The following is a 24,739-nucleotide window of genomic DNA, read 5'->3' on the forward strand; positions in this document are numbered from 1 at the left end:
AAAGTCGATCAACATCATGTGACGGTACCGTCATCTTAAAACATTGCTCCTTCCTCGACAATTTCAGCTTATGAAGGGATCATGTTAATTCAGCTTCCAGACATTGTTCAAATAGAGGTTGTGATCCAGTTGTGACAACTTGTTAACCAAATGAATTACGTTATTCTATTTTAGTGTACATGGGTTGATGCTTAATCCACTTGAGATTCGGAACGGTTAGCCCCAAGTGGATGGGGCGATACTCTACTAATATTTGGCTAGAGGTGAGTCGCTGAGGGTCTGAAACCCTCAGCGACTGTTTAGGATAAAACATCTTCAAGACAAACAATGTTTGAGACAATACCCTCAATTTCATTACCCTGTTTAGGACAAAAGACAAAATGAACGCCGTCTTGTTTTAAAGTCATTTGTTGGCAATTGCAGTTGAGAAAATTGTTGTTATAGTCATTGCTTTTGTAAACTTGGAGCACAAAAAAATTCATCAAACAAAGCAACTGATCAGTTGTGCAGGCAATACCCTGTTTTACTTTACAGTTGAGACAGACTTGCGCGAAATTATACGGCCTGTTTAGGAAAGAGAGGACAAAAAAGCCATACCCTGCAGAAGCAAATGCAGAGAAATGCATTGTAGAAGGCAGATGGAAGTCACAACTAATGCTTAATGCTTTTTTATCATAACTTCATCGCTCTCTTTTTATTGTTATAGGTTCACAGACCACTACGATGCCACCAACGGTTTGCCATCAGAAGACAACCTCCGGTCAATGCTGCAGCATCCCCTTCACTTACGAAGGCGTGACATACAACTCTTGCACCGATGTTGATCATCACAGACTCTGGTGTTCATTAGATAGTCAGTATAAAGGGCATTGGGAGAATTGTTGTAAGTAAATTGGCTTAATTGATCTTTAAAGTAAAAGAGAAATGTAGGGGTGGATGCCATCCGACTGTTTGATTTCTTTTTTCTTTTAATTTCTTTCCCTTTTTTTGGAATGTCTGTCATTGTCTTCCTTTTTTTGTTTTTGGCGCCAGGGCTTAGTCGTTTCAGTTGCAGTTCTTTTACTTATAGGACACACTTTTGTAGCTGCTATGATGACGTAATAACTGACACAATGAACGAATCTGAAGCTAATTTTGAGCGAGTTTTTCGCCACACATTTTGCCCAAGCAGTCAACGGCGTATAAAACAGTACCAAACACTGCCAACTTAATTTAATCAAAACATAGTTTTAAGCTTCAAGCATAAAACATGTTACGTTGCTGCAATACAACCAAAACATAATTTTCAATTAAATCCAAGATAGCCGCCAAAATAACAGCTATTTTTAACTCTCAAGTCCTCAGCAGAAACGTCATAGCTCACAATATTCCTTAGCTGCTCTTACGGTATCTTGTAGATTTCATCACAGTCTATCATTAAAATCCTTTCGACGAAACAGCCACAACCTGATGGGGATTTAAAGGCCCTATTCCCCCTGTAAGTCAAGGTAGTGGGTATGAATAACCTAGAAAATTTGTGTATCCGAGAATTAAAATGATTTAACCAATTTTACTGAGTAATGCTACCATTTCGCTTTCGCTTCAGTGTTAACGACCACGAAAGGAACACCAACTGTTTGCACTCAGAAGACAACATCCGGTCAATGCTGCAGTATCCCCTTCACTTACAAAGGCGTGACATACAACTCTTGCACCGATGCTGATCATCACACACTCTGGTGTTCGTTAGATAATCAGTATAACGGGAGATGGGAGAATTGCCGTAAGTTTTTAATTAATTGGCCTGATTAATCTTTGACGTAAAAGAAGGGAAGGGGTGGGTGACAGGTGACTCTTAGAGTTTTTTTTTTTTTTCTATTGTTGGTTTTCACATGACGTCACTAAAATTATCGAGATTTTACTTTCACGATGCATTAGAGCAGCTGAAAACTAATTTTCGTACAAATTTTCGGTTCAAAAGGGTTCTTAGTTTTTTGATAGAGTGCGCTTAAATTTCTAAGCTTTTGCGTGACGCGGCATTTACATGACGGTAAAGAGAGCTGTTACGCAGGTTAAAAAAGTGACTTATTTCAGGAAATTTTGCTATCCAAACAGTTCATGTATTAGAAAAAGTATTACTTTAATGTTTATGAGTTTCTCGAAGAATAAATTCACGCTTTTGTAGCATATTCAGTAACAGATGTTTCTGCTGGTTTCCGTCCGCCAAGTTGGAGCTCATCCAGGTGAGCACCAGCATGGCGTCTCCAAACAAATCTCTATAAGTTTGGGTAAAACTTTTCTTCGGATATCTCCTATGCGAAATATTCCTCTGCTGACCTGAATCTTGGCGAGGGTCTTTGTATATGTACCTCCTTTCATTTCCCAAATTCTGGACTTTATCTATTGAATGGTTTTGATTTTTATTTTGACCTATTTTGAATGGCGTGAAACTGAAAACCAGCAATTCTTAACTTTTCTCTCTTTCTTTCTTTTTTGAGCGAGTTTTCCGCATCATTATGCCCAAAAAAGGAAAAAAATAGTACGGAAAGCAACCAACTGTTTAATCAAAACATATTTTTAGGCCTCAAGCATAAAAAATTGGAAAAACGGGTTAAGTTTTCGCAATTTTTATATTACCATTTTCAATTAAATTCAACATGGCCCCCAAAATGACAGCCATTTTTATCTCAAAGGTAAGTATAGCTCACAAAATTTATATCATTTTGTTGATCTCATGGAAGTATAACTATTGACTGAAATCCTTAAAATTTTCAAAACATTATAATGCAGCTAAAACCCGAAGGCGTTTCAACGGCCCCAAGTGGAGGTATTAATTACCTAGCATATCCAAGGATTAAAAAGTGATTTAACCTAGCAAAGAGGTCGACTTTTGAGGAGAAGTATGGGTGATTTGGTTTGGGTAATACTTTTTTTTCCCCAAACCTCTGGAGATAGATTTTTTCCCCGATATAAAACGGCTTAAGATTTTTTTCCAGCAAAATAAGCCATGAGGGATATTTTTTCAGTCTAGAATATATTTTTCCCCAGGTATATCCTTGCACGATTTTTTCACTTCGAAAAAAAATCTGCCGGATATTTTTTGCTCAAATCGCCCACCACACCCTCCCCCCCTCCCCCCACCTCAGAAATCAAATGGTCAGCCTCTAATGTACTATGTTACCTAATGTTACCATTTCATTCACGCTTTTGTTTTCACACTTCAGTGTTAACGACCACAAAGATAACACCAATAACTGTTTGCCCTCTGAGGACAACTTCCGGTCAATGCTGCAGTATCCCCTTCACTTACAAAGGCGTGACATACAACTCTTGCACCGATGCTGACCATCACAGACTCTGGTGTTCTTTAGATAGTCAGTATAAAGGGCGGTGGGATAATTGTCGTAAGTATAATTCAACGACCTAGTGGCACCATCACTAAAAGTAAAGTGTAATTCGAAAACTAGCGCTTTGAGTGACCATAAAATGCAGAATGGCCACAACATTTGTAGCCTCAAGAGTGGCGAACATTACATATCTTTTTACCACATCTTTATTATTAACCATAAGTGAACCCGCGGCCACGACATGAAAAACAAATCGCAAACTACGGTTCTGAAAGGCAAAGCGCAAACTACTTGAGTAAGCCGCATTATAATTCCATACATACTCACTTGGCAATAAAGTACAGTATGAAAAGAGCAAATTAGGAAAATAAGCATAACGCGATTACAACAGTACTTAAATTTTCTTGAGTTTTTTTCTGATAGCCCATGTTCTATATATTAAAATTCTAACATGACTCCGAGGCTTTCTGGTCATTTTCCTATATTCGGTTTGGTTTTCTTTGTGCTCAAGTCTCTTTTTGGAATGCAAAACAATGGAGCCGTAAAAAATTTACAATTTCGTCCGTAAAGCCTCGGGGGTAATGTTAGAAATCTGCTTTATCAAACGTGGACCATTGTCAAAAGCCCAGCTGTGATAGCTTTTTAGAAATAAGGGGTAGAGCTGTTGGCCATGGTTCTTCTTGTTATCGGATCGTTTACTTTGCTCTTTTCTTTTTCTCCCGGCTTATTTAGACGTTGATAAATGCAGCAACGGTAGTCATGATTGCCATCCAAATGCAACTTGTTGGGCAGATACCGCGGGAAACTTTACATGCACCTGTCAGCCAGGTTTCACTGGAAATGGCCGCCAGTGTTATGGTATGATTTATCTCTTCTTAAACTAATTAAGGAAGTGTAAAGTAACTATGATCTAAAATATAATCATTTCTTGAACAGAGCTTTCAGTTATTTTTCACCTCTGCTGTCATGCGTGGATGATTTGACCGAAAATAATAACAATGCTTGGTGTAACGATCAAGCACAATTCTTGTCTTCATCTGGTCATTCCCGTGTTACTTTCGTCTACATCTCACGCTCTGGAATTTAAGTCTTGCCCACTGGAGTATTTGTCCGTCTCAACTTACTGCATGCAAACATGGCGGGAATTCGACCGAATTTGCGTTGAAGAGACAATTGCTGCCTTTTTGCCGGTGTTTACCTGGGCAGAGAGAACGTGAGCTTTTGCAAAGCTTAATTACCTTACACAATATTGATAATATAAACGATTTAACTGTTCATTGGCTTTACAGTTTGTTTGAATCTCTCCTCTGTTATCTGGCTTTGTTTAATTCGCATGGGAGGTCCGCTTTTAGATTTGCCTTAATCTGTAAATTTGTGTAGGCCATCAATGCATAATTACTGCAGCTGCAAGCTTTCATTGTAGCTTACTTATACCAACAGAATTAGTTTTTCTGCAAGCAAGGGAGACTGTAATCCGCTGTAAGAGCCTTTCTTGTTTTTTTCTCAAATCACCCACCATACACCCCCCCGATCCCTCAAAAGTCAAATGTTACCATTTCGTTTGCGCTTTTGTTTTCACCTTTCAGTGGTAACGACCACAAAGAATACACCAACTGTGTGCCCTCAGAGGACAACATCCGGTCAATGCTGCAGTATCCCCTTCACTTACAAAGGCGTGACATACAACTCTTGCACCGATGCTGATCATCATAGATTCTGGTGTTCTTTAGATAGACAGTATGAAGGGAGATGGGACAATTGCCGTAAGTATAATTTAATGACCCAGTGGCACCATCACTAAAAGTAAAGCGTAGTTCAAAAACTAGTGCTTTGAGTAACCATAAAATGCAGAATGGCCACAACAGTTGTTAAGCCTCAAGAGTGGCGAACACGACATATCTTTTTACCACATCTTTATTATTCACTATAAGTTAACTCGTGGCCGCGACAAGAAAAACACATCGCAAACTACGGCTCTGAAAGGGGGCAAAGCGCAAACTACTTGCGTAAGCCGCATTATAACTCCATACATACTCTCTTGGCAATAATGCACCTATCAATGTAATGCCGGCGGGGGGGGGGGGGGGGGGGGGAGGGGAGGCAGGGCATAGGGTGGGGATTTGACTTTTTTCAAAAATTTGAGATCAAATTCCCTGCCCACGGGCAAATCATTCCAGTCAAATGCAACCAAATTTCCCCACCCCAGGCTGCACATTGCTGTCAATCCCAAGGCAGAACCTAAGAAAGGCACAATAAAAATATCTCCAAATAAAATACTGCAATCTTTTATAAACGTTGCTGCATCACCAAAGATACATCTTCCTGTTACAGCTGCAATTATACGTTTTAACCATAATCCGTGTTACACTGCGTAGAATACATAAACCTTTAGAAGAAAGTGCACATTTTGTAAGTCTAAATATACCGTTCTTAGTAAAGGGTACAAAGAACGTCAGTTTTAAAAGTTTACAGTGATTGTAGTGAATGAGCCATACACTAATCAATTGTACCTGAAAAAATCGACTTGGTTTCTCTTTACTTCCGTTTACTTTGATACCACAGTTATTTAAGAGGTTCAATTGATCAAAAACACGCTAAAACAAACGAAATTTGAAGACAAAACAGTGAAATCCACTCAGCCTTCGCTTGTTCTCATTGGCCTCCATGACTTCCTGATCTTTTCAAACCGTATGGCGCATGCGTGAAGCGTGGAAGCGGGAAACGTATGTTCGGTCTCAGTCTTTTTCGTCTGAGGCGGCAGTCAAATATCTCCACGTCGGGCGAAGAAAGATTCAAATATCCCCTCCCCCGGGAGAACAAGATCAGTCAAATGCCCTAGTCCAAGGACAACAAAGACAATCAAATCCCCACCCCATGCCCTGCCCGCCCACCCGCTCCCCCGCCGGCTTTACATTGATAGGTGCATAAAGTACAGTATGAAAAGGGCAAATTAGGAAAATTAGCATAACGCGATTACAACTTGAATTTTCTTCAGTTTTTCTCTGATAGCCCATGTTCGATATATTAAAATTCTAACATGACTACGAGGCTTTCTGGTCATTTTCCTACATTTGGTTTAGTTTTCTTTGTGCTCAAGTCTGTTTGGGAATGCAAAACAATGGAGCCGTAAAAAATTTACAAAATTTTGCTTTATCAAACGTGGGCCATTGTCAAAACCCTAACCTGTGTACAGACGTCCCCCCTCCCTCAGAAGAGACGTCTGTACACAGGCTACAAAAGCCCGGCTGTGATAGCTTTTCAGAAATAAGGGTTAGAGCTGTTGGCTATGGTTCTTCTTGTTATCGGATCGTTTACTTTGCTCTTTTCTTTTTCTTCCGGCTTATTTAGACGTTGATAAATGCAGCAACGGTAGTCATGATTGCCATCCAAATGCAACTTGTTGGGCAGATACCGCGGGAAACTTTACATGCACCTGTCAGCCAGGTTTCACTGGGAATGGCCGCCAGTGTTATGGTATGATTTACCTCTTCGTAAGCTAAGTAAGGAAGTGTACTATAATCTAAAATATAATCATTTCTTGAACAGAGCTTTCATTTATTTTTCACCTCTGCTGTCATGCGTGGATGATTTGACCGAAAATAATAACAATGCTTGGTGTAACGATCAAGCACAATTCTTCTCTTCATCTGGTCATTCCCGTGTTACCTTCGTCTACATCTCACGCTCTGAAATTTAAGTCTTGCCCACTGGAGTATTTGTCCGTCTCAACTTACTGCATGCAAACATGGCGGGAATTCGACCGAATTTGCGTCAGAAGAGACAATTGCTGCCTTTTTGCCAGTGTTTACCGGGGCAGAGAGAACGTGGGCTTTTGCAAAGCTTAATTACCTTACACAATATTGATAATATAAACGATGTAACTGTTCATTGGCTTTACAGTTTGTTTGAATCTCTCCTCTGTTATCTGGCTTTGTTTAATTCACATGAGAGGTCCGCTTTTAGATTTGCCTAAATCTGTAAATTTGTGTAGGCCATCAATGCATAATTACTGCTGCAAGCTTTCATTGTAGCTTATACCAAACAGAAATCAGTTTTTTGTAATTTAGACTCACAGTCAATTTTCCAAGTTCTCTAGTGAAAAACTAAATTACAAGCGCCAGGTTTACTAGAACCTCTGCCTCGTACCCAGACTCCATGTGGATCGTGGGCAAGCTTTAGTGAAGCTTGGGAACAAACTTTCTAGTACGCACTCGATGGCTAACAAGTAATCTTCCCATTATGTTTCTCATTTAGCTAGGCTCTGAGAATGAGGCAGCTAAGACCTGCTAGCCTGCTAGTGAATGTCCAGCAGCAATACCTTAAGCAAGTTTTTATAAACCATCGACATTGTACATAGTTTTTACATTTTTCTGATAGTTGTTCTGGTATAGTTATTTTTTTCCTTTAACTGTTAATCGTTTTGTTGCCCTGGTGACCCATTTATAACAGCTTCAGCTGACGGGTTTAACCTGGTTAATTATCATCATCATTATTATTATTAATATTATTTTTATTATTATACTTTTTTCTGTTTTTTTTTTCAAGCGAATGATTGTAAATAGGATTTTAATAGTTAGCATTGTTGTCAATAAAATTTTTTCTTCTCATTTAAAAATTATTAAAAATTAAAAAGGCATTTTTTCTTCTTATTTAAAAATTATTATTATTATTACTGTTATTATTATTATTATTATTATCATTATTATTATTATTAACTACCTAGTTAAAAAAAGGCTAACAAACATGTACAAATCTTGAATTGCAATACGCTTAAGCAAGCTGTACAGGGTATTGATGTGTTCAGACAAGAGTTTAACCTCTTTATACTCTATTGATTTAGATAATGAATAACGTGAAAAGCCAGTTCTTTTTATCTCTAGAATCGAAGTCCGGTGAATTCTGCCCGAAACCCGTTTCCTTTCCAGAGGCATTTTTATAACAAATTCCTTTGTTTTTTTCTGTTAGAACTAGGTGTTTTTGTCTGTAATTAAGCCCTCTACTCGATGGTTGTTGTACAAAATATTTTAATTTTAAGTTACAAAATTGTAGTGCTCACTGTATTAATGTTCTTTTTTTCTTCTTAGATTGTTCCAATAAACACTTTGGAAAATACCAAGATTTTCTAACCGCAGGGGCCGCTGATGTTGAACAATTTACCATCAATGGAAGTCAGTTTCTTGCCTTCGCCAATTATAGAAGTGATACTGATGGACTCAACACAAAGTCCTTCATCTTCAAATTCAACGATTTGACTGAAAAATTCTCTTTGTTCCAAGCCATAAATACTTCAGGAGCACATAACATGAAATTCTTTACAATTGCTAATAAACATTACCTCGCAGTTGCTAATATGCGAAATGAAAACACATATCAAGTGAACTCAGTTATTTATCAGTGGAATGAACTAAAGTTCGTTGTCTTCCAAAACGTTTCAACTAAAGGAGCAAGCAGGATTAGTTTCTTTAAAATAGGAAAAGAATATTTTCTTGCAGTTACAAATTGGCATGATGATTTTACAAACTATGTAAGGTCAGTCATCTATAAGTGGAAAAACGACAAGTTTGATAAGTTTCAGGAGATACCAACAGTTGGAGGTTACGGAAGTGCCCCATTTCTAATTAACAATGAAACTTTCATTGCCTTTGCAAATAAAATGAGCTCTACCTCAAATGTTTACAAATGGTCAGGGTATGACTTTGTTCAGTGGCAGTCTGTTCGTACATATGAAGTTCGTGATGTGATATCATTTAAAATGAATGGCCACACTTTTCTTGCCTTTGCAAACAGAGCAGATGGACAGAAACCCAACATTTACAAGTGGAATGGGCGTCAGTTTATAAAGGTCCGGCCAATCACTACTCATGGAGCTGTTACCTGGCACCCATTTGATATGTGCGGACGAACATTCCTGGGTGTTGCCAATCATCAAGCAAATTCTGTTATATACCAGGCCCTTGGATCACAGTTCGTTAAGTATCAAGAACTTTCAACCCAAAACGCTCATGGTATGACGTCATTTGTGCACAATGGTCACACTTATCTTGCTGTTGCGAATCTTGCTCTCTGTGTTAACGGCAAAAATTGTCAGTACAATATTAACAGCACCCTTTACAAGTGGAAATGAACAAGCAGCAGCAGCGACAGTAGTAGTAGTAGTTACGTTGCAGTAGTAGTAGTAGTAGTAGTAGTAGTAGTAGTAGTAGTAGTAGTAGTAGTAGTAGTAGTAGTAGTAGCAGTAGGAGTAGGAGTGGCAGAAGGAGCCAGTAGCAGCAGCAGCAGTAGCAGTAGCCAGTAGTAGTAGCAGTAGCACTTTTAGTAGTCAAGTAGCAGTAGCAGTAGCAGTAGCAGCACTGAACAGAAGCCAGAAGCAGTAGCCCAAGCGGCCGAAGCCGTAACCATGTAGCAGTACCAGCACCAGTACCAGTAACGGTAGTGGTAGTGTTCCTTAGTAAAACCAGAAAAAAAAATAAAATAAAGCTGTTTGCTACATTTGCCGTATGCAAATTTCTCGCCGTTTTCTACCACGCTAATGAGACTAATCTCAGGGATAGAAGCAACTGATTGTTGTTTATTCAGAACCTGGGGCATTTCAATGGGAATTCTAACAGATCAAACCTTAAAAGTTCAAAATGCCAGGGGGTTGCCTGTGAGAATCCTCGGAGACCCAGGGGCGGTCAGTCAAGTCGGAGAAAACTAACGCTGGCGAAGGTTGTCACTGGACTAAGAGAGCCAGTCTCGGATGCTACCCTTAGCGGCAAACCAGTTCCACGACTCATTCAAATGCTTGTCTCCGATCTGAGTCCAGCATCTATATTGCGCTGCTTTCGTGATCTTCTTATGGAGCGTTTTCACTGACGCCTCCAGTCTATGCAAATTTATTGAAATAAAATAATTTTTTACGTAAGAAAAGTGTTCAACTCGCACAGGATTGGTTTGGAATGCCAATATTGCCGCCGTGTTATTGTTTTGAAACACCAAATGAATATGGCTGCAGTGACGTCACGTGAAGGAATTCACCTGCAATTTCGACTGTTCGCCTTAGATCGCCGTACCTGTCTAGGTCGTGCAGTGTAAGAGAGCTTTCTTAGAGAGGAGTTTTCAGTGAAGATGGGGCCCACAAAACTGAAGATATCCCATAATTTAGCATGTTAGTAAAACAAGACAAAACGGAAGGTAAAAAATTATGGAAAGTATGGAAATTTAATAAATCAAAAATGCACCAACCCGAAGAAATCAGACCGTGGATTGATCGAAGGTTAGAGTACTTCCAGACTTTGTAAGTTAAGATAACCATGTACAGGACTGTTATGGAAATGTCACATATTATCTAGGCTGGGACCAAAATGTCATAACAGCGGTAGTCTGAAGAGGTTAAAGGATGGCGGAGGCTCCGCCACTCTTTTCCCCTTCCCAGGCCAATGCTCGAGCTCGCTTCGCTGGCCAACATTTTTCCATTTTCACCTCCGTATTTTTTCGGATAATTTGCTCCATTTTCTTTAGAGCATCCAATCATCAAATTGTAGACAAAAAGAATTAAGCTGAATTTGCTTTTTAAGCTTTTATAGCTGTATTCAAATTCCCCACTAACCCAGGATTCCATTCAATAAAAATGCCGGTTTGTCTCAAAAGTTTGGATATTCCACATGCCCAATGAGTCAACGGAGCGGTACAGTCCGGTTCCACAGACCAGACCCAAGCCACCAAGCGTCTGGTTAATGTTCTTGTAAGCAGGATGCAAAAGAGCGGGACTGGGGACAACAATTTTGTCAAATGGAAAGGGACATTTTGGTCCAACTGACCGAAATGAGAGGACAGGTCAAAGTGGACAACCCTCAAAGGTAGACCCGAATATTCCGGTCGGACCGAACCAATTTAATTTCTAGCCGAAATTTATGGAATTTTGGGCTGAATGGAAAGCGCACGTGCACACTTATGGTGTAAATAGGGTAAATGTGTTTGCCATTCACCTGTTTGTTGTATAGTTTATAAAGGTGTTTTTACCAAATTTCACGTAAAAACAAAAGCATAATTTCTGCATTTTTCTGCTCAAATGAGCATAATTTACAAAAATTAGCACACTTATTGGTATAATTTGAAAGCCTACCCCTGAAAGTAGTTTACACAAAAAAGTAGGAGAGACCAAGCCTACCTTCTCACCCAGACGTTATTAGAGCTTTGTCACGTTTTCCTGACCACGAAGAAGGGTAAGTGCTTCACCTTTTGTGAGACCCTCTTTTGTGAGAGCTTTTCTAGAAAATCCTTAAATATTGTGGTCATTGTTATCCAAGGTCTTCCCCTTTTCTAACCTTCTCAGGAGTCAAGCGCTTTTTTATTCAAGGCTCAAAGAACACTTCCAATCAATCAATCGTTTATTTACCCATGCACGTACCGTCAAAAAGCTCGTTCAAAATACGTACGAGCTAACATAAAATAACCTTAAGCAATAGAGAACTAAAAGTATATTATATAATTATAAAAATACATATAACAAGATTTATCATAAAAAGCTAAAATGTACAACTGCAAATGCCACTATATATGTAAGGATTACAATGAGTACAAATTAGTGAAAGTAAGACTGGAATAGATAAAAACTAGTTCTAATATACAAGATTAAAAATGGAATTAAAATGATTTACTCTTACTCGACATCGCGAACTGGGATATGTTTTCTTTCCTTATATCGAGTTCAATTGAGTTCCAGATTTTAGCGGCTTCGTAAAAGAGTTTTGAAAATGCACTGTGATACCCAGCACTGTGATACCCAGCCTACAGAACCTTAATTTCTTTCTCTTTCTTGATTTTGGTGTACTCGAGGAAAACTTTGCATGAATTAAGTACAAACTTTGTTCAGCATGCGCGGCATGTTGCTAGGATATAGTTTTGAACCCAGGTCTAACAACCGTGCGCTTGCTACAGCGGGCTCGGTTATGACCATCGGTTTATCAACAAGCTGTAGATGCTAGCACTCGAAAAAAAAAAAAACAGTTTGACGAGAGAAACAAGATTGACTAGCCCAGAAGATGGGCTACAGTGACCTCAAAAGCTCGACACGGTTCAGGCAGAGTCTCCTTTTTCTCCTCCTCATCGATCAACAAGACGGGTGTCACTAAAACGCGGGGTTGGGGTTGGGGTCCGGGTCGGGGTCGGGGCAGGGGCTTATCTTTTTTAAAAGAATGCTGTTTTGGGGTTAGGGTTAACACTAATTCTAACCCTAACCCTAAAACAGCATTCTTTAAAAAAAGATAGACCCCGGGCCTGGACCCGGCCCTGACCTTGACCCCGCATTGTACTGACACCCCAAGAAGACAAGGGGAGCTCTCCTCGCAGGGTGACCGCGCAGTGATTGCTCTGACTATGTTCTAACCTGCTCGTTAAGCAGACGTTCGTAGAACAGGTGTGGCATGCTATTAATTTTATGGCATGTCTAGCCGTCAAGTGCAACAGGCTTCAAGAATATGGTTGTCAAACTGCAGAATAAAACTCATTATGTTGATGATCAGGAGAATTATTGACGACGATGTTGAAAATGACAGCAATAATTTATACACATACACAGTTACCTAACAACCTACAATCTGTGACATTAAAACTTGGGTCAATTGAAGGAATAACGTTGACATGTTGTGCTCGACCTCCTTTTTCCTTTCCCCTCAACGTTGGTCTCGAGCTTGAACAATTCCACCGAAAAACCGTTACTAAACAACATTGCAAGAGATCGAGAAAGGCAGGTATCAGAGCAGTGTGACCCAAGTTAAGTGTCACTGATTGTAGATTTGCGATATTAATGTAAAGAACTCGTAACTGAAGTAAAATACTGTTTAAACTTAAGCATGACACTTTCATCTTATCAGTTTAACTTTATTTACCTATGTACAAAAAAAACTAACTGCACTGTACAGAACCGAAAAAAAAGGAATCTCGCGAAGCTTTTTTCATGTAAGAGCGACAAAAAAGCACCGAAAAAACACCTAAACTAGACCATTCTGGCATATATTTCGCTTGAAACGAATTAAGTGCTATGTTTTAAAAAATTCCATCCTTCATTAAAGTTGACCAGATATTTCTATCGTGGTCCAAAGACACTGACTTATGATCTTCTTTTTCGCAACTTTGCAGCTTTTTGTTCAAGCCATTCGCGCTCTTGATGAGTTCCACAACGTTCTTGTTAAACTTACAGTTCTTTTCAGCTGTTAACACTGAAGAATTTGGAAACGTATCAGTGCCCTGGAAACGAGATTTAAAAATGTCAAATAGATTTTTGCTTTCCTTTGGTTGATGATCTTCCCTCGCTTCACTCCTTACAGTCACGCACTCTTTCTTGTCCTTGTCACGAGGCAATTGTTCTTCTGATTTTTCGTGACACGATTCTGTCTTTTGTCTCTTTGCGCTTTCCTTGTCGATGAAACTGCTTTCTCTTTTCATGCTCAAGGAAGCGGCCTGTGAGAGTTCTACTGTTAGGCAATTGCTGTTTGTGTTCAGTGTTGCTTTCCCGTCGACTTGTCCGTGTTTCTTACATGTGTCCACTTGATTTTCAATCTTTTCCGACTTTTTTTTTACACCCGGATCGCACCTTTCACCATTGTCCAAGTCATATTTTCCGATGCTACGTTCAATGTTCTTCTCCTGGGCAGAGGATATTTTATCATTTTGGTCATTGCTGTATTTTTCAGTCGAGTAATTGCATCGCATTTCGTTGTCAAATGTGGGGTTTTCTTCTATTTTTTTCATTTGCTGGTACTCTATTGGCTTCTCTTTTCCCTGACTCTGGGAACACGCAGGCCGTTTCTCATTCTCTTCCTTCACGCACATTGTCACGCTATCAGGTTGACTGTTCTTCATTTGCTCACTTTCGCATACGATATCCGATACGCTACTCCTTTTCTCCCGTCCGTGACAATCAACGGTTTCATCATCTGTCACGCTATCACTCATACTGCACTGCTGACTCAGGCTTCTTTCTTGACCTTGACTTTTATCTGCGTCACCATCCGTTGCGCATGCGCTATCAGGTTGGCTATCTTTGCGACTGCTTCTTTTCCGTTGACCTTGAACTTTGCCCTTTTTGCCGTTGGTCACTGGCCCTGGGACCTCGTCTCGCAGGTCCTCGATCTCGGTTCTCTGTCCAGTTAAACGTTCAGCTCTCCTTAGTTTTTGAATCAAACGCTTTTCGAGTTTAAAAAGAACGCATTTCTTCCAATCGATTGTCTCGTTCTTGATTCTTTCCCTCGTCTGGACGATTTTGTCGCTGATTTCCAGTACTGTCTTGGCCAGTTTGGGGCTGACGAGGCAGTGCTGACAGGGCGTTCTTGATTCACTTCTTTCTCTCGTTCCATCATTCCTGTCTTGTCAAGAACAGGAAGATAGGGTGGGGGACCACCCAAGTACATATGTGAATCAGCATTCTCTGAATGGGGTTCTAACGCAAGGCCATGTTGCTGTTTTTGACTGAGTTCAGCTTGCTTTGTTGGAGTATTGTCTTCAGAAACCTGATTACTAACATTTACTGATTGTTTAACATGTCTCGTATGTTCCTCGGCAATTACCACGTGTTCTGGATGACTAACAATTGTCAGCTGACCAACGTCTTCTCGATGAACAAAAGTTTTCTGCCGATCCTTAAGATGGGTGGCATCGTCTGGGACGGCCGCATTTTCTAATAAATGTTTGTTGTTGTCCCTTGCTCGTTGGCTGCAGTTCGCTAAGTTTACTTCCTTCTGCTGTTTTCTTTCCTGCTTTCCAGGAATGACTTTTGTTAAGACCACTTCGTCGCCTTCGCAAGTTCTGAAATTTTCAACTAAGGAACTGCTTTCGTTTGTTAAACGGGAAAACGTTCCGTTTTTCTGAAAGTCATTTTTCTTGTACACATAATCAGATTTTCGTGGAACACTTGCATAAGAAGGTTTGTCTTTTTGCTGGTAAGGTTGATGTACAGCTTTAACAGCTGCTTTGTCCATGACACAGTGAACAGCGACAATTCTGGGATATGTCCCATGGTCCAAGGCTAACCCAGCAGAGTGGAAAGAGTCATAAGAATATCCCGATCTCTGCTCTTTCGACCAAGCTCCACTGGTAACAAGGTTTATCCCAGGCACGCATCGGGATCCTTGAAACTGAGATTGCGCGGGAGGTATTGGGACTTTGTCCTGTATACTTCTGCGTAGACTGTTGAGAGCGTTAGCTCTTCGTTTCAAAAGAACATAACGACGCTGAAAACTTTCCAAATCAACTGATTTTTCTGCTGAGTTATGGCGATATTTGTCTGGACGTACTCGCGCTTTCTGTAAATGAAGCAGCCTCTGAACTTTTTGTCTGGTGTTTTCAAGCTTTTGCATAATGAGCTGCAGCTTAAGCTGCTTTTGCTGTTCCCTTTGGAGATGTTCCCTCTGGGTAAGGGCTTGTTCGGATATTGACAAACGAGGTCGTTTAGCTTTACTTCCGGTTAGCTCGGTAACGTTTAAACCACCGGAAAGGCGACGGCATTGGCCAGTGGTATTTGCAGAAGCTGGATTTCTTGTATAGCTTGTTGAATTAGAACTGGTATCTGATACACTTTGTTGCGACGACCAAAGTCGCTCAAAAACATCCCGGGGCAGAGAGAATGTGTTCTCCACGACAGGATTTTCCGCAAAATTCATTCCTCTTTCGGACAAAGAGCTTTGTGTTGCTGGTTCTGAAAAGAATGCAAGAAGAAAAAAACTTAAATTCGCATTGATGTACCAATCATTTCATGCTTAACCAATAGTGCGCGTTAATCTTCTTAGACTTAAAACTTAATAAAGAACAGTACTTGCTTTAAAAAGGATATGTAACTTTCCAACAAGGGAACAAATATTATTGAGGTAAAAACAATGCAGTCAAATAATTTTCTAAAACTTGGCATCAACATAAGATCGAGGTTAAAAACGAGAAATGGCTACTAAACGCTTGGTCCGCTCCAAAGCCGTTCTCTCTGTACTCGTCACGCAACGCTCCTCCTTGAGGGGAGTAGCGTTGCGTGACGACACAATGCAAGGCTGTGTAGCCCAGACTACTTTTAAGCACCGGTCCCTACTGAGTTAGGTGGGTGGAGAGGGCGTGACATGCTAAATGCTGCTACAAGTGGGTGATACAAGATACAAATGGGTAATGTGTGCATGTGTAGTTTTGATCTCATTAGCAACGGGATAAATCTCCTACAGAGTATTTAACAGCTCGGTACCCACACACATCCGGTATGAAAGTTTTTAACAGCCCTGTAAGACTTCAGCACGTTTTCATGAATTTTCTATGATGGACACCGACGCCTTTATTATTGCGAATTATGGGTGTAGATTCCTGTAGACGTGCGCGTGTCTAAGTGGCTGTCATAAGCTATACAACTGTAAGGGTGTACTCGCGACACCGAAGATTCGACTGTTGCCAGTACTTCGATACACTCAGTGATTGGCTGGGATTATAGAGCATTCAGTTTCTATTTCGGAACAATTCATTATTTTTTCTTTTCTTTTTCGTTTTTTTTTTCCTCCGGTTCTCTAAACTACTCGGGAATTTGCAGAAAATAGCTGTAGATTTCGCAGCTCCATATGCCTATTTTCATCTCGCCGCTGGATTTTATGTCTCCGGGAAAACTTCCTGCAATAACTTAAATAGAGCAGGAAAGGAAATATTAACATTACGAGAAAGAACACACTCATCCGAAGAAATGTCGAGATGACCTCCGAATGCCGAGACCTTCACATAGAAGGGATGTACGATAACAATCGGCCTTTATCGGCCCGACTGATGAGGCTTGAGTCAGGGGCACCCAACGAGAATATAGTTCAAAACCACATAAACAAAGCATTGTTAAACGTATTTTAGTATATAAACGGTAGATATAGGCATATTTTTATCCCCTAAAAATTTTTCATCTGTTCGAATTTCCTAGCTGAAAGTCTAGTGATCCGAAAATTATAGGGATCAAAACTTATGTTTTAGAAAATTTCAGTCAGAAAAAAGGCTCCCGAAAATTCTAGGTGACCTTTTTAGGGTAAAAATCCGTTAAAAATAGGCAATTATACCATTTTTTTGATGTTCGAAAATCCTAGGAGAGGCAGGCAAGCAAGAAATTTTACAACAAATGTTCCGAAAATTCTAGATCTCAAATCGTCTTCCGAACAGATATTCTTCCGAAAATTGTCGTTGGGTGCCCCTGTTGAGTTTCTTATGTACATCGGAGATGCACAACCAAATGGCTAAATTGCTTTGACGGTAGAAAGAATAATTACCAAATGTGGATTTCACTTTGTTATACATGTAGTTTTGCAACTGCGGCTTCTGTTAAAGTTAATTAGTAAACCATACCATGGCTTATAAAAAAGTGTTTTCGTAGGTCTTATTTGTATTCAATCGTCAGAAATCGTAATTGACACGGTTTGGAAACCTGGCTAGCTCTTCGATCGCTATATATTTAAGCTGATAGGGTGGGATCTCATTGCTTGACGGGTTCTACTAACAGAAGTGTTAAAATATGCTACATTCAAACAGGTGAAGAATCGATTACTTTGCATGCATATCATGGCTACCGAAGGCGCCGCGGTTCTCTTATTCTGTAGCCTGCGTAGCTGGCGGTATTGTGTAGTAGTCGAGTGAGATTTGGCGGCGGAGCCGTTGTAATATATTCGAGTGAGATTTGACGGCGGAGCCGTCACGAGCGGCGAAGCCGCGAGAAATACCGCCTGCCAGAGAACCATGATTTTTCGAATGCCGCCCACTTTTTGTCACGTTAGCTGATCCCAATTAAATCAGCCAATCAAAGAGAAACCTGCAGTTTGAAACTTCCGATTATTTTCGCCCGAGACAGTTTAGAAATAAGCGTTGACAGGCTAAACACGACTCCTAAGTTCGTGACAATGTGAAACGTGACCTTGTGAGTTTGCTTCAACAGAGGGTTTTTTAATTTTCTCGGCTCTCGCTCGAAGGTTACTAGCACTACAGAGTGCATGTATCATTCTAAACTTTGACTGAGTAAATCTTTTTTTGGCAACACTAGGCATAACATTAAAAGGTCATGAAGCTGGTTTGTTACATGCATACTGAGCAACCATTTCCGGTGGTTTATTCTTCTGTAGGTGTTCCTGATAGGATTTGATCTCAGATGCAGTTGTAAAGTGTTTTAATTTTCTTTGACCTTTGTTTCTTACGGCTAAATTAAGACAATTCCAGCGCTGTGAAGTTAAAAGACGCCATTTCGGCAATTTGGTCATCAATTATGCTCTTTCTAAAGCGGAAATCACAATCACTTTACATGTACGTCTTCTCCAGTTTGCCATCTGCTCCCTAAATTGGGAAAAATACGCGAAGGCTCATCTAACATGATTGACATATGTATGGCCCTCGACCAATCCGTTTCCCCGCACACTGGTGTGCGGACCATTCAAAATACCGGGGTTTTCTGGCAGGCGGTATTTCAACCGCCTCGTCCCTACTCCTTTTTTTTGGAACACGGCTCCGCCGCCAAAACTTTAATCTCGCACCCACACAATACCGCCAGCCACGCAGGCTACTTATTCTGTTATTAAAAGCATCTCATTAAATTTGCCCTAGCCACGACAATTTGGGCTCTTAATAGCATCTTTTTTAGTCTTTACAGTTCAGCTCCGTGGGATATCAGGATATCAACCCGGCACTGAGTTAAAAACCTAAAAAGTTCTTATTTTCCACCGTCAACCTACAAAGCACTACAGTTTTATCGGTGTAACCAGGCACGGATCCATACCGGTTTCCACCGTTTTACGGAAATCGGTCAGATTCTTCATAATGAATATATTTTAAGTAAAAAACTCTTAACTTTCAAAGTTGATATCTGGAAAATGGTTTGGACAGTCAGTAAATATCCCGTCTGAATGACTCAGAAACCCAGGAAAGGGGACTTTGGGGAGTTAAAATCCCAAAAATTTCCCGGGAGAGCATGCCCCAAGACCTCTCTAGAAGTAGGAAATCGGTCAGTATTTATTCTAGATCCGCACCTGGTAACCCTTCATAATACGCCGATTCTTGTAAGATCAATTGTGTGACTGTATTATTAAAGGAACAGAAAATCAAACCCCTAGTTGCCTAACATAACTTGAACCCTACTGAATAACTGAGATCTGCCTAGAAATAAAAACGTCAAATGAAAAATACCAGACTACGACCAAGAAACCACACTACATGTTAATTTAAAAACGGCGAAAACGTATGTCGCAAAGCACTTCCAGTCGGTGTTTGGTATGCACTTTTAACCCACTAAAGCACGTTTGTGAATTCAAATTTTTTTTTTTAAGTTGTCGTCACGTTTCTCTTGGGTAACAAATCCCACAGATGTCCCCAACAGACCGTATTAAATTAGTCACATAAATCCCTGCCATGATTTTCGTTCCAGTGACGGAAAAAGGAACTCATACCTTCTGTGAAGAAAAATCCTGAAGTTTTTAAATACAGTGAAGCGTAAAGGCGTAAGAAACTGACATCATCACAAGCAGGAAATATCGAAGCCTTTGAACCACTTAACCTCGCGCTATTGAACGTTAACGAAGGGCAACACAAGAACAGATCAAGCGCAGCCAGTAAGCTTTTCTTCTCAGATGTTGTCGAAGACACAAATCCGATCGGCTCACAATCGATGTCAAGATGTAATCAAACTTCCATCCATTATGAAAACTAATCGCTTTACAGTATTTTCCACCAAAACGCAAGAGCTTATATTGACCTCGTGGCTCGATTATGGTAAAATTCTTAGTCATTGTTGTGGAATTAGCAGCTAAATAAACATTCAAACAATGCCATAAATTACAGTCTAACTTTGAATCACTGAAAAGGTCTCAGCAAATCACTGGACCTGCTCACAAAACCGAGGCAATTTCTGTTGTGACATGATCGATAGAATAATTTTAGTAATGTAAGCCAGTCTGCTTAATGAACCGACGCAACTAATTAGTTGTTTTAAATATTCTTTAGTAAACAGAAAGTTGAAAGGGCGATGAACAAAGAAGACAATGAACAAAGCACGATTGGTTTTTAAAACAAGCATATGTAATCAACGACGTCAACACAAACAGGGGCACCCAACGTCAATTTTCGGAAAATATCTGTTCGGAAGACGATTTAAGATCTAGCATTTTCGGAACATTTGTTGTAAAATTTCTTGCTTGCCTGCCTCTCCTAGGATTTTCGAACATCTAAAAAATGGTATAATTACCCATTTTTTACGGATTTTTACCCTGCAAAGGTCACCTAGAATTTTCGGGAGTCTTTTTTCTGGCTGAAATTTTCGAAAGCTAAGTTTTGATCCCTATAATTTTCGGATCACTAGACTTTCAGCTAGGAAATCCGAACAGATGAAAAATTTTTAGGGGATAAAAATATGCCTTTATCTACCGTTTAGATACTAAAATAGTTTAACAATGCTATGTTTAAGTGGTTTTGAACTTTATTCTCGTTGGGTGCCCCTGACACAAAGGCACTCGAAAGAATTAAGGTCAGAAAAACTCACTTTATAAAGAACTGATAACGGTTCCTAGACACTTGTCGTGTAACGGTTAAGTAAGTTCTTCATCGAACAACACGTTTAAACGACTGGTTTCCAATTGTCCACTCTTTGACAAAAACCGGCGAAGATCCGATCGGAGGTAACTGTCGATTCGGAAACCCGTCCGTTGGCGCTGTCCTTTTGGTATAGGATTCTTAAAAGGCACAGGTTCGGAAAAGGTTGTTTGTGGCAAAAGCAACAACAGCCAGAAAACACTAGAAAAGAGACTTTGTAGTCTCCTAAATCAATTGTCGTGCCGCCGTCCTTGAGCTAAAGGTACCTCTAGGGAAGATCATTTTTACTCACTTGGTTGGCAAAAAAGCAATTTTTTTGGACCAAAACAACACCTAGCTGGTATGTTTTCTCAAAAATCAGCCCGGTTTATGCCGACATCGGTTAATACGGACAAAGGACATTATTCTGTACCCGAGTCAGAAACTCTCATCGTCAGCCTCGCTTTCGAGCCGGACACTGCTGGTTATCTGCGCGTGATCCATGAACCAGCCAAGGCGGTGAAACCTGAGACCTTTCATAGTTTCTATCTAACATTTAGTCCTCCTGGCTGAGTCGCAATGAAAGCGTTTTATTACAATTACGAAGTAAACGTTACGGATCAGTCCATTTTCGTGTTTCAAGAAAAATACTTAAGAGGCAATTTTACTGCGCTTTCCACTGAAAATTCCGGCAGAACTGGCTAGACAGACTGGCGTCATTTCGAAAATGAAATACATGTATTAGTCTTTTCTCGAATTTTTTTTTCAATAAAAACACATCACTGCTGTGCATGCCATTTAGGAATAAACTGATCTGGCTGGATAGTCGAATGTCTGCTGTACTCTATATGTCCGTGACGTTCTCCAGTTTTCCTTTTTTTTCATTTTCTCAGAGCCTGCTCAATACGGAAACGCAGATAACACGGGCAATTTATGGCATTTCCTCTTGGTCCAAGTTTTTCTCTCATCTTCTCTCTAGGACTCTTGCTCTTACTTATACCGCTCAAAATTAAACCTTAAGAAACATTATTTCACTTTCTCTAAAAGCCGAGGATACCCACAGTGACGCAAGTCTGTTGAAAACGGGGCGGTAACATACCACTACCCTGTAATCATGCATCGAGAGGGCATGATTACATCACACCACCTACAAGAGTGGGCAATCTTGCAAGTGAACCTAACTCAGCATATCTAAGCGATTTAATAATGAAGCCGTGCTCACTTTACGGAGTTCGACTATTTGAAGGAGCAGGATGAACCACTCCAAGAGCAAACAAATGTAATGTAATGATAAAAAAATTGTAAATTGCGACGAAATTATTATAGATCGTAAGGAAGTCAGAAACCACCTGTGAAAACTGACAGTGCCGCAAACGTAGCCCCAAACGGTTTCTTCTTATACATGTATTACATCAGAAGTATATTAGGACCAGCCTATCCCAAAACAAAACTGCTGTCGTTCTGGATTTCCCAGTAATGAAGCACTCTTCTCATGGGCACCCAACTACTGTTTTCTGTAAAATATCTGTTTGGAGAAGCAAATATTGCCTAGAATTTTCTATAGTTTGAGGACGACTTAGTAAAAATTTCTAGATGACCGCTCCATTCACGTTCAATTTTTGAAGCAAATTATCTAATAAATTCCCTACGATTGTCATAAGTTTGATTTTTCTCATTTCATTCCCCACGTCTGGCTATTTTCGTTGAAAAAAGAAAACGTTAAATTTTGGGATTCAAAAATGTGATGGAGAGAGGAATCAGAAAAAAATCTCTCTTTCGTAATACGTCACATTGCAACTAAAATTTTTGGTAAAATAATACTGAAGCCCTTGTTGTTTCGAAAAGATTCGAGCTCCCCTAGAATTACCAAACCGGCACAAATTCTTTAGTGTCGCTTAGAGTGCATTTCTAGACTGAGATCTAAAAGTACTCTGCATAGCCTAAATGGTGCTTTCAATGTCTTTTGGAGGAAACCGTCGTTGGGTGCTCCTGTCTTCTATCTGGCCAAATTCTACGGCGGCTAGCTGCAGAGACTGGATTTGTAAAGGCGAATGCTGTGTACTTAGTAGAGTCATTACAATCGACACGGCAATGTACTCTTACCGGGACAATACACAGCTGAATACATCATCACACTGACATGCATAGAATAATCACAGTTCGAAGATATTTCTATGTTAAAACAAGTAGCACTTTTTAAGAACTCACCATAAACGAAAGACTGTTTGCACTGATCGACGATGCTCTCCCTGCGAGGCCTGTGCTCAAAAGGATTTTGCTGGTACAGTTCGATCGCCCTGCTTAGATCGATGAAGCGAGGTTTTGTTAAACTACTGACTGTGCTTGGCAATTTCTTTTTTCTAGAGTAATCCAAATTCGACTCCATATAGTGATATATTTAACTATCGATGAAAGATTGTCACCGACAAGTCCACGAGTAAAAAAAAACACACACACATATAGCACGAGTTTGTTTAACAAATGCCGCAGGGCGTTTTTGCAACTTCTAGACAGTACCGCCGGATTTAAAGACTTTCAGTTGCGTGGAGTAAGCTGATTTGTCGGAACATAAATAACACGCAATCCGGTCAACTACTAAAACTAACCAGAAGGGTGTTGATAAACACGACTTCTATGCCATAAGCACCAAAACTGGCACGATCAGAGAGACTAATATAATGGTATTCTGATCTGAGGTATGCAAAAATATTCTAGACTCTTCCGGAAATCACACAACACAACTCCCTCAGTCACGTACTATGTTGCCTACTGCCTTTGTAGGCTTTTATAGATTGTGCTCAGTGGTGAAAGTAGCATATGATGCCGTCCGATTTTGTTAATCACTCCTATGATTACAGACCGAATTGGACTCAACTCAGTCCTCTTACCATTACTAATTTTTCATGACAAGCATAATTCTCATGCATTTTCTGATACTTACACTGCTCGTTTTTGGCGAAATGTTGCTAGTTTTTTCTTTATTCGTACTCTTTGAAAAACATGGCAATGGCAAACAGTTTTTAAGGCGGTCCACCTTCAGGATAATCCTGACCATATCAACCCTTACATTGTTGTCAGGCCATCGCCATTTTTTATAAAAATAAAACACAATTAGAACAGCGGTGAAAAGATGATATTTGTTGCGCATATTAGACTGCTTGCAGTCAGCCTTTTCTCTTAAAATCCGTCTAGTTCTCAGCTAGTGCGATTGCAAACCAAGACGTCATTCCTATTTTTTCTTCTCAGGCTTACGCCCTCGTTTATCGCGGCTCGCGTCTTCGCCGCTCACCGCTCGCGTGCTTGGGTTTCTCTTGCAATATTAAACTTTGCAAACAAGTCTATTCGAATATGAGACATCTCAACGATCTCTTTTTATACGTGGTTTTATTATAACAAGCGATATCGTGAAAGAAGGTAAGCATTTATCACCTAAACATTGCCTGAATATTTCATTAAACGTTGAGAGAAATTCACGCGTACGAACTAATTTTAAACACACCTCACAACATTTCCTGTTTACTACACGAACATCATCATCTCGTGCACGTTTGTTGATGCACGCCAGCTTGCGTGCACGTTTGCCACGCCTGGAACGCTCAGGTGGATACTTTGATTGACTGATTGATGAACTGACTGACTGGTTGATTGATTGATTGATTGATTGATTGATTGATTGATTGATTGATTGACTGATTAAAGAAAGTTTTGCCACGGAACTGTAATCGCCGGTAATCATTAACAGGGTCCTATAGTAGTATTGAGCCACGCAGGGAGTTTGGACTTCTATGCGGGGTGCTGGAGACAAACGCAGCGCGTGACCCGGGGTGGTGAAAGGACAATATCCCCAGAGAACGATCGCGAGTGTCTGGGGACGAGGCAGTCTCTGATTT

The 24,739-nt window shown here is 40.1% G+C and overlaps 1 protein-coding gene and 1 pseudogene across 2 annotated transcripts in view; one reads left to right on the top strand and one right to left on the bottom strand.

The window, feature by feature from the left end:
* The first annotated feature begins 580 nt into the window (after window positions 1-580).
* Window positions 581-24,739, top strand: part of LOC140951224 (uncharacterized) — a 42,676-nt gene continuing 18,517 nt past the window's right edge. Inside the window, exons 1-7 of one of the 2 annotated variants that reach the window (XM_073400454.1) lie at window positions 581-883; window positions 1,586-1,762; window positions 3,204-3,383; window positions 4,059-4,184; window positions 4,913-5,089; window positions 6,675-6,800; window positions 8,411-9,792. In XM_073400454.1, the coding sequence (XP_073256555.1) occupies window positions 724-883; window positions 1,586-1,762; window positions 3,204-3,383; window positions 4,059-4,184; window positions 4,913-5,089; window positions 6,675-6,800; window positions 8,411-9,450 (1,986 nt within the window). In that variant the 5' untranslated portion in view covers window positions 581-723 and the 3' untranslated portion in view covers window positions 9,451-9,792. Of the gene's footprint in view, window positions 884-1,585; window positions 1,763-3,203; window positions 3,384-4,058; window positions 4,185-4,912; window positions 5,090-6,674; window positions 6,801-8,410; window positions 9,793-24,739 lie in introns of those variants that run through there. The other variant, XM_073400453.1, reaches the window with a different exon arrangement.
* Window positions 13,167-23,301, bottom strand: LOC140950545 (uncharacterized; annotated as a pseudogene).

This window comes from Porites lutea, chromosome 10 (genome assembly GCF_958299795.1).
Source record: "Porites lutea chromosome 10, jaPorLute2.1, whole genome shotgun sequence".
Classification (NCBI taxonomy): domain Eukaryota; kingdom Metazoa; phylum Cnidaria; class Anthozoa; order Scleractinia; family Poritidae; genus Porites; species Porites lutea.